The following is a 10,893-nucleotide window of genomic DNA, read 5'->3' as shown; positions in this document are numbered from 1 at the left end:
TTGGGTGGGCCGGGTTGACTCCCGGGTACTGCCTCAGAGTTGGTGCTCTGCCTCTCACACACAGGGCAGTTATCTTGAGTTCTACTGTACATACAGTAATGCAACAAATGGACAACTGTTTAAAGCCACGTATCAAAAGGTTCATCTCACTTTGTTTAGAGGGTTGTGTGTCCCAGCCGCCTCCAGGTACGCAGTGATTTCATACAGGAGAGTGTTGTCCTCTCTCGGGCAGGGCAGCGACGGGTCCTTATAATGGGCTTGAATATCAGCTAAAATGGCTCTAAATGATACAAATCAATGGAAACAAAACAATGTTAACTCCATGCTGTAATATGGCTTACTGACCACTAGCTGTAATCTCCCGCAAAGGGTTACACATGACCCTACTAGCAATGTCTCCTAGAGAGGGGTTTCCCTAATGAGGGTGTTATTCCTTAATAAGCAACAGCAATCATTAAAAAGGGACTATATTATGGGATGTGATACAATATATGATTATGTGACCCCAATAAAGAAAAATTTGAAGTTGAAAAAAAAAAAAAAAAAGGGACTATATTTTTTTGGGGGGGGAAACACCCATGATCTGGTTATTGCCAACTATAAAACACGTTATCTCAGCACAGTGACTAACACAGGGGTGGGCAAATCGAGTCCTGAAGAGTCATCAACAGGTCAGGTTTTCAGGATATCCCTGTTTGAGCACAGGTGGCTCAATCAGTGGCTCAGTCGTCGATTGATCCACCTGAGCTGAAGCAGGGATATCCTGAGAACCTGACCTCTTGGTGGCCCTCGAGAACTGGAGTTGCCCACCCCTGCTTTAACACAGTTTTTATTATGGAACACTCCAGTGATTTCTCCGCGGGCTCCAATATAAGTGAACGTACTCCGTAGATTCAGGAGAAAAATCTGCCTCGATTTCAATTGGAGGATCTCTCTCCCTCCCTCTCTCCCTCCTCATCATCCCTCCTCCAGCTCTCCCCCTCCCCCTCCATGCCTACCTGTGGGACAGGTTGGTGATAGAGGCAGGCGGGGGGAGATGATGGCACACAGTGGCAGGCCGCCAGAGTTACTATGATGGTGCTCGCAACAACCACAAATTGCTGAATGCCTATGAGGCCGCCCCTAGTGCGCGCACAACGGAGCGCGATAGCGCCAGCACGTTTTCAAAAGTAAAAAATTTTGTCTATTCAGACGACGGCCGCATCACGTGGGCGGTTCAGACAATCAAGGCGCCCGCGATGCGATGAGCGCTCGTGGACCCGCTCTAGCGCAGTGTGTAATCGTGGCCTTAAGCAGAGGGGCAGCCAGTAGAGGAGTTAGGCTTCGTATACAGTGGGTGCGCGCAACAGAGCGCATGGCATCGCGCCTCTCGGCTGGGTGATCTGCGGACTAAGATCCACAGCAACAGGGAGGCGCGACTGCGACAAAAACAAATTCTCCTGTCTCCTGAAAACGCCATCGCGCACTCTATGGCCGGACGCACGGTCGCTCACACTATGGACGTGGCCTTAGGAGTTGCACGGACGCGGAGCAGGACGGCTGAGGAGCAGCGCGCTGTAGCAGCATAGACACCGGACGTAAGAAAGACTTCCGGGTCAGACCGCAGGGGCGCGCTCCTCCCTGGCCATCCTGCTCTGGCTCCGTGTAACTCCTAACTCCTCTGCTTCACTCTGGTGACCCGCCGCGCACCATCATCTCCCCCCGCCTGCCTCTATCCGGGGAGAAGAGAGAGATGGTCCTCAGGGCCGTCAAAAGGGGAGGGGGGGGGGGAAGAGCGGGCCCCCAAGAGTGCGGGCAAGACTGTGTGTGCTTATGGAGGAATACCTGAGATAGAATGATCCCCTCTGGATAATACACAATTGGCCATAGTCACTAAAAGATCTATGTACTAACATGGAAACGTGTTTAGATGCACTGCTGCTGTTTGCTTTTTTACCAGAGCTGCGGCACATATCAGAGCGGTTGCTTACAGTACATCCGACGCAGTATGTTACATTTACGCCACTTCATGTGGACGATTTTTGAGGGGAAAATGCAAAGTGTGACATCTCATTAAAATCTGACCACCATGCAACTCTTCCCCAACTCATCCTACTGACTCTCCCCATGGAGAAGGAGAAGGAGAGACGGGGGGAATTGGAGCAAAATGCTTTTAAACATAAGCGTAAGGTAAAAAAAAAAAGTCCCATTATTGCTCCAAAATTGCCTTTATACATAGACGCCTAAGCAGCGCTAGGCCGTAAAACACTTTATATCCATACAACTGAATGGATTGTAACATGCCTTGTGGTTTAGCACTGCTTAGTGCGCATGGGCCAATATCAGACTGGTAAAATAGAATAGTAACCCAGTCCTCTGCACACGCATTGCACACGCAATGCACACGCAACGCACACGCCTGCAGTGCCGAGCGGGCCTAATCTACATTCCTCTGCACACGCAACGCACACGCCTGCAGTGCCGAGCGGACCTAATCTACATTCCTCTGCACACGCAACGCACACGCCTGCAGTGCCGAGCGGGCCTAATCTACATTCCTCTGCACACGCAACGCACACGCCTGCAGTGCCGAGCGGGCCTAATCTACATTCCTCTGCACACGCAACGCACACGCCTGCCGTGCTGAGCGGGCCTAATCTACATTCCTCTGCACACACAACGCACACGCAACGCACACGCCTGCAGTGCTGAGCGGGCTTCATCTCCAGTCTTCTGGGTTTGCAAAAAAAAAAAGAAGTTTAATTTCTTACCCATTGAAGTTTCCCAGAGTTGCTGCCAGGTGCTTAGAGTCGAACTTACAGGAGTAATTTAATTCATTGGCAATCTGCTGCCTTAAAATCTGCATCTGTCCGACCTGCAAGTTGTAAAAAGAAAGTAGGAATTAGATGTATATTCTGAATGCAAGTACGAGAGCGCGCGCGGGTTCTGAATAAAGAGAGCGCGCGCGGGTTCTGAATAAAGAGAGAGCGCGCGGGTTCTGAATAAAGAGAGAGCGCGCGGGTTCTGAATAAAGAGAGAGCGCGCGGGTTCTGAATAAAGAGAGCCCGCGCGGGTTCTGATTAAAGAGAGCCCGCGCGGGTTCTGATTAAAGAGAGCCCGCGCGGGTTCTGATTAAAGAGAGCCCGCGCGGGTTCTGATTAAAGAGAGCCCGCGCGGGTTCTGATTAAAGAGAGAGCGCGCGGGTTCTGATTAAAGAGAGCCCGCGCGGGTTCTGATTAAAGAGAGCCCGCGCGGGTTCTGATTAAAGAGAGAGCGCCCGGGTTCTGATTAAAGAGAGAGCGCGCGGGTTCTGATTAAAGAGAGCCCACGCGGGTTCTGATTAAAGCGAGCCCGCGCGGGTTCTGATTAAAGAGAGAGCGATATCAGGAACTGTTCCCTCTAATCAGTTTTCACCACTGAAGGGAGAAGCAGTGCTTGCCCATAGTACAACGTATGACTTAAGAGATCAGACACACACGACACACACGACACACACGACACACACGACACACACGACACACACGACACACACGACACACACGACAGAAAGCTTGTAAAATCTGTCACTATGAGGGCTGTTGGCAATCCTGCACACATACTATATGCCCCTCTCCCCACCCCATGCATTTATGTTGATGTCATTTACATCAGTTAGGTAGTGCGGGACTGTGTGTAACTATTCCATGTTTTTCCCCCAATACGGCCTCACAATGCCCATTTAGAACATAATGTAGAGCTGTTAATATCTGGTGTCAATGAGAGTTATTTCATAGCAAAAGTAAGCAAGCCCAACATCCATGCAGTGTCATTTGGGGCGCTGTTCTAGGCTAGTATGTACGTACAGGAGAACATTATAGAACACATCCTCCTAAACTTAAAGGAACTGGCACTCCAGAGGTCTTCATACAAAAGAGAGATTTTAATCCACATAGATCAACATTTCGGTCAAACACACTGGCCTTTCTCAAGCGAGTAGGGTTTTCAGAGTTGGGGGTTAAGGTTAGGATTAGGGGTTCACGTTTAGAGTTAGGTTGGGTTAAGATCATAGGTTGCAGTTATCGGCATCACCCAAAACGGTTTGGAACCCCTCAGACTCCCTGGGTCATTTGTGGTGGCGAACTGTCCAGGGAGCCAACTGTCCAGGGAGCCAACTGTCCAGGCAGCCAACTGTCCAGGCAGCCAACTGTCCAGGCAGCCAACTGTCCAGGCAGCCAACTGTCCAGGCAGCCAACTGTCCAGGCAGCCAACTGTCCAGGCAGCCAACTGTCCAGGCAGCCAACTGTCCAGGCAGCCAACTGTCCAGGGAGCCAACTGTCCAGGGAGCCAACTGTCCAGGGAGCCAACTGTCCAGGGAGCCAACTGTCCAGGGAGCCAACTGTCCAGGGAGCCAACTGTCCAGGGAGCCAACTGTCCAGGGAGCCAACTGTCCAGGCAGCCAACTGTCCAGGCAGCCAACTGTCCAGGCAGCCAACTGTCCAGGGAGCCAACTGTCCAGGCAGCCAACTGTCCAGCGCCTGACAAGCGACGTCACGGACTGCGATCATCGGGGTCCCAAAGGGAGCGGGAGGACGAAGAACCCCCCGGGATCAACTACTTAGGAACCGTCAGGCAAGCCCAAATCTTTATGAAAATAAAAACTTCTAACCTCAGCTTGTAGGACAGAAACAAAAGACTGCCTGGAAAGGAGAGATGTGGTTATTTATGGGTTCTCCTATCTCAGCTAGAGTTTGGGACTTAACCTTGTGGTGTGCACTGCAATGGGGATAACCAGGAAATAAAAAAAAAAAGTCACCGATTTAGGATGTTTTTCTAATTCAGGTCTTCATTCTTTAGGTTAATGAAAACATACTATTTATTAAATGTCTTTGCCCTATTAATGATGCCCTGATGTTTATTTTAAACTGTTGCATAGGTTTGTCAAAGGATTTTTACTCTTGGTGTCCGTAACAGAGCCCTTGCCTGGATTTCCTCTCATATAGTACTTTCAGTGTCTTGTTTGCCAACACCTCCTCCTTTTCTGTCGATCTCTCTGTGGGGGTAGCCCATGGCTCCGTCCTGGGACCACTTCTCTGTTCTCCCTCTTTACAACTCTCTCTAGTGACCTAGGTTCAAATATTCCTGACCTTACACCTGCTGTACAGAGTGGAGATGAGCGCATGTGACTTTCCGAAACGCGTCGTTCGAGGCATAGCGTGGAGCCCTCCTGTCCTACTACTCCCGTAGCCGCTTCCAGCCTCAGGGAAACAGCCCCGCACCCGGACGCGGATAAAGGGACTCACTGCCACCAGAACTGGTTCCAGCCACAGAGACTACATTATTTATGTAAGTCTTTGAGCTTTTAACTATTGTTTAATAAAATCCCTCTCTTTTACCTTCCTGATTGCCTGATTATCACATCGAGTGCAAACTGCATGACTGCAGATACAGCAAGTACAGTGGATCCTACGCTGTTAACCCCTGCCCTCATCACCTCCACTCACACAAGCCCGTGTGAGTCTATTTTATCTTATATCACTCATCCACATCCAAATGTAGCCACATTCTCCTTCCAATCAATTTGGGTTTTTATGTGTTTGTGTGTGTATGCTCCACTGCAAGACAACCAGACCACAGATAAAAGTCACCATCCACAGTTGCCCTAACTGTCATCACTCTCACAAGCCCGTGTGAGTGTATTCATTTATTTATCCTCTCTGACACCCCAGTGTGTCCGAACCGCATGTGTTCACTCACTCTGTGATCCCTTCTGTGTGTGTCCCTTGTGCATTCACTACGGCTCATATGAGCCAGAACACACGGGTATTAGAAACCATCAGCAAGCGATCAACGCAAGACAGAAACTACTTCAGCAGATGACCTCACTTCGTGACCAGATCAAGAACATCAAAGACAACGCTGAGGGATCCTGCTCACATATGCCCGTGTGAGTATCTATAGTATTATCATCCCCCCCCCTACTGCATTTATATTTTCATTTTTTTCATTTATTCATTCATGCCTCTCACATGCGCTCATCTCCACTCTTTTCGCTAACATACCAAGGATCAGGGATATATCCTATTCTGATTGAGCTGCAGTATCACCAGGGCCAGTAGTACCTCCTGTCACTCTGAGCCTTACTTCGTTCCCCTATTCACACACCTTAGGGGCTCCAAAAAGATTCATTTGAGGGAGCGCCACTGTCTTTTTTTACCTGCTGTACAGACCAAAGTCTCTGAATGTCTCTCCGCTATATCATCCTGGATTGGCCCCCCCTGCCGACCCAGACTTAACAAGTCCAAGACGGAGCACTTCATACTTCCTCCCAAGCCCGGCCCTACTGCCCCATTTTACAATACTGTTGGCAGCACTATCATACACCCAGTATCACAAGCACACTGCCTAGGGGTCACATTTGACTCCTCCCTAACATTCTCCTCTCACATTCGCAACGTAGCTAAAGCCCGTCGTTTGTACCTCTGTTACAATGCAAAGATACGCCCGTTGCTCTGTCCCTCTACTGCAAAAACTCTAACGCAGGCCCTCATTCTCGAATGTCTCGACGATTGTAACCTGTTACTGTCCCATCTTCCTGCCTCTCACCTGTCTCCCCTTCAACCTATCCTAAGCGCTGCAAGAATTCCTTTACTCTCTCCTAAATCTGTCCCAGAGTCTCTCCTGCTGAAACTCCGATCCTGGCTTCCTATTGCACTCTGTATTACTTGCAATTCTCCTTCTCACTTTTAAGGCTATACACTCTTCTGCCCCTCCTTACATCTCTGCCCTAATTTCTCGCTATACGCCATCCCGACTCTTGTACTGATGCAGCGGCCGTTATTCGAATATATCACGGCGCCGATTTTGAGTTCTCTGCTGTTCCCTGCGCAGCATGAACGCGGCCAATCGCCCCAGGCACCCGCGCTTATCGCGGATGTTTTGTTTGAATTTCATGGATTCTGTTTCTTCGTTTGCAATAAAATGGATGAATTGTAATGTGTACAGTGCTGTGCTACTGTGCTACTGTGTCAATTTCATGTTTTTAAAAGCCAGAACACTAAAATTAGTTTTTCTGCACTCGCCGCGCTCGCATCTTAGTGCGGGAAGGCTGGAATTCATCCCGCGGTTTCCAATCGGGATTCTGATGTACATGACGCGTGAAGTGTTCGAATAACGGCCGCTGCATCAGTATTCTGCTCAAGGAATACGGTTTACCCTATCTAAAGCCCTCTCCCATCTAAAACGTTTCATTCACTGCCCCACACCTCTGGAATGTCCTTCACCTCAAAATGAAACTGGCCCCCTCTCCCTCCACCTTTAGGTCTCTTCTTAAAACACACCTCTTTAACGAAGCATATGGGTAACTCCGATAGCTGATATTATACATCTCAAATGCACTGACCGTGGCCCCTTGCAGACGCCCTTACCAGAAAACCCTCCTTCTGTCTCTGCAAGTTCTCCCTACTTACCAAATAGATTGTAAGCTCTTCGGGGCAGGGACTCCCTTTTCCTATATGTTACTGTCATGTCTGGAGCGCTTATTCCCACTAAGTATTATATTATGTCACATGTATTACTGCTGTGAAGCACTATGTACCTGGGTGGCGCTATATAAAACATATATACATTTTAAAAGCAGAGTATATTTGTTTACCTAATGAAAGATTAGACAAATGCTGGAAAGCAAAAAATGAGATCAAAAAAAACAAAAAAAAAAAACCTTGCATTTTCAGTAATACCATGCTCCCTTACCTTCATTATAGCATCAAGATAAGCAGTCCAGATCTTCTGCGTTTTTGCAATAGCAGATGAGTACATTTTGGCAGAATTAGCTGCAAGAATAAATGACCCCCCAGTTTGTTATATGGATGTATGTTTAATATAATCATGTAAAACGACTCACACCCAGTACAGAATGCAGTGATCAGTGGGAACTACCCACTGTCAGAATGCTGTACTCCGAGAGAGGAATATTCTGACACATTGACGCACAGTGAACACATAATGCATCTTTGGGCCTCTAAATGGGCCATTCCATTAAGGTGGAGATGTTGCTTTGCACCCACTTTGAGTATTTAAAAAAAAAAAAAAAAAAGTATTCAAAACAATACATTCGTAATGAAAAATACAATCTTACCAACAATTCCTTTCAATGGACTAACAACTTTCTGTAATGCTCTTAATGTCTCCAGAGCAGTTCTGTCTTTCAAAATGATCTTCTGATAAAACCGGAGGAAGCTCTAAACAAAGAGACAACGTTTGAAACAATCGTCAAAACGTTATCCTACACTTTTACACTTCAGTTTTGCAGCATTGCCATTAACGTGGGGTTTAGGTCTAAAGGATGTTTAAAAAGATCACACAGCCTGTAGATCCCAAGGTAAGCACAGATATAGATCAGAAAAATGCCAAACTTTTGTATGAAAATACCCCATGTGAAAGAGCAGTAGATTACGTTCATAACACATGGAGAAAGTCTATTTAATCAATTGGCCAAGACTTGTGATCCAAAAAATAAATCACCTTGGAAGCTATTTATTTTGACCAGTTGCCAATAAGTTACTAATACTTAGGGTTTATAGAGCAATATAACTGACTGAAGGTGATATTCAAAGTGAATGCATTCAAAACAACGACTTGTTTAATTGAAAACACATAATCAGGTATTTAAATAGATGTGAGAGATAGGGCCATCACCCTTGATGAAACTGTGTGTGAAACGCGTAGGGCTATAAGAGAGGCACCCTGGTGATAGCACGAAGCCAGACGTTGTTTGGCCATTCCCTGTGTTTGGCGGACGCCAGACCAAAAGAGAAGGAGCAGGTTTAGAGAGCGGCAGCCTCACTGTCTGAAGCCGTGATACCAGACGAGAGGACGGAGGCACAGACACGTGAGAGTGTATGACGTCCCTTCCGGGATTCAGTGCAGGACGCTGACACCGGAGGAACCGCCGTACAGACCCCAGCTTGGACGTCTACGCTCCACGATCCTTGCGCCCATGCTACCACACGCGCGCTGGTGTTTTCTCACATGAGTGTCATTACCCTTCTTTTTACAATTGTAATACATTTTTCTTATACAAGCTGTGCTTGTTTGTATTTTTCATTTAATACTTAAGGGTTTATTCTAGATCAACTGAAGAAAAGTCCAAGAGACATTTTGTCCGAAATCAGCCACTTTGGCTGATACAGAATAAGCCCCTTAGGTCCAGATCTGCAAAAGGATTCTAAGCTTTAGCATGCCTCATATGAATGGGAATAAAGATCCCTTTATCACCCTTTGTGCACCTGGCCCTTAGACTGGAAGAAGAATACGCCCATGTAAAGAGAACATCTCGGGCATGTAAAGGGTTGGGGCAGCATAGCTCTGGATCGCAAGCTCCCTGGCTGTTTTTACCTGCAGCTCCTTCACGATCATGAAGCAAAGTAACCTGTCCAAGCCATTCAAGCCAAAGGTTCCCAAGGAATCCTGGATCTCTGAGAAAAGGTGGCCGTTGGTGACTTCCTGATGAGTTTTCATATCGTACCATGTGTTCATCTGATGTATGTGACATGTCACCCTACCATGCACAGAACAGAAACAAACCAATTAAAACCCAATACTTCTTTGAGACATGCAGAAAGTTGCTAGATGTGTTAGTATTGGTACATCATCAGTAATGGATGGCGGCAGGTGATCCACATTGTCTTTTGGGAAACAGTAGTCTGCTCACCGGGGATATGTAACCATTTCTTTGAAAAGTTAAACATTTTACTGACAGATCTAAAAAAAACAACAAAAAAAAAAACTTGACAACAATGCCATTTATCTGGTCGCTTTGTACGGCTGCCATTACACAGGTCTAAAGTGGGTTCACCACACAACTCAAAGAGCAGTCCCTCCCTTCAACTTCTCCCCCCACTATCTGAACAATACTATTTTTAGCAACAGAAACTCCAGTTGCTGAAATATTTACATTTTTATTTGCTGATTTTATCTCCTTTTCCAAGAAATCAATATGGCCCCATGTCTGCCAGTTTCTTTAGCCTGCTGGAATGAGGCCATGTCATTTGGACCATGAAGCTGCTGCTTGTTGGTGACTGTTAACCCCCCCCAACCCCCTGGTGGCAACCTTGGATTCCCCTCCCCCCCACCCCCCTTTTACCTGGCAAAGAAATATTTCAGGAACCGGAGGCCTTCTAGTGCTGAAAATAACAAGGTTCGGTTTATGTAACAAATGTCCAGAAATATGGATTGTTGCTTTTTAGGAAAAAAGCAGTGCAAGTTACAACCTGCAATAACGACACTATTCTCTTGTAGTAAGACGAGTTGGCACATTGGTGGTTTGCTGTTCCGGGGACTGCAGCTTTACTTTATCACCATTCACACTGTAATTTGGTTCACTAAATGCAAGAAAGCCAATCCCATCAGCTGCAGGGGAGTCCGAGACGCTTTTCAGCCTCTGTTCAAACTGAATGGTTTAATTGATTTTCTTTACCATTCTCTGACAAAAAGCAGTTTTAATAACAATGTACAGATGTTGCTGGACTGTATCTGGAGCTCCGGCTCCGGAGACAGAGTCTGGCTACATCTGCAGAAAAAAAAGCCTTAGCTCCGGAGACTGTGCCTGCTGCGACATCGCTGCAGAGGTTCCATGCTCCCGGATCAGACCCCTCATGTGACCGCAGCTTTCCCTGCTGCCGCAGACCTTCACTCTGGCTACATCTGTAAACCGTTTGCAAACGCTCGCTTCTATGTATGTATTCAATGTATTCCTGTGCCGTGGCTACTTACTTTGGATCAGTTATTCTCAGTATTTCTCTACAAAGCCGGCCAATAAAAGTCACCGATTCATCCACGGGAGGAAACTTCGGAATGGGAATGTGAGTCGATTGATACATACTTTGCCAATCCTGAATCTGATAAATAAAATAAAAAAAGCTATGTTATGCGGACAAG

The 10,893-nt window shown here is 47.0% G+C and overlaps 1 protein-coding gene across 2 annotated transcripts in view; it reads right to left on the bottom strand.

Annotated features, from left to right (window-relative positions):
• The window catches only part of WASHC5 (WASH complex subunit 5), a 62,032-nt gene that overhangs the window by 9,442 nt on the left and 41,697 nt on the right, over positions 1-10,893 (bottom strand). For both annotated transcript variants that reach the window (XM_075582117.1, XM_075582114.1), the window contains exons 20-25: positions 10,729-10,853; positions 9,352-9,514; positions 8,093-8,195; positions 7,708-7,787; positions 2,751-2,854; positions 151-280 (exon numbers count right to left, since the gene is read on the bottom strand). In XM_075582117.1, coding sequence (XP_075438232.1) covers positions 151-280; positions 2,751-2,854; positions 7,708-7,787; positions 8,093-8,195; positions 9,352-9,514; positions 10,729-10,853 — 705 coding nt within the window. The remainder of the gene's footprint in view (positions 1-150; positions 281-2,750; positions 2,855-7,707; positions 7,788-8,092; positions 8,196-9,351; positions 9,515-10,728; positions 10,854-10,893) is intronic.

The sequence above is a fragment of the Ascaphus truei genome, chromosome 2 (assembly GCF_040206685.1).
Source record: "Ascaphus truei isolate aAscTru1 chromosome 2, aAscTru1.hap1, whole genome shotgun sequence".
Classification (NCBI taxonomy): domain Eukaryota; kingdom Metazoa; phylum Chordata; class Amphibia; order Anura; family Ascaphidae; genus Ascaphus; species Ascaphus truei.
The sequence above is the reverse complement of the archived record's forward strand: the minus strand, read 5'-3'. Positions and strand labels throughout refer to the sequence as shown.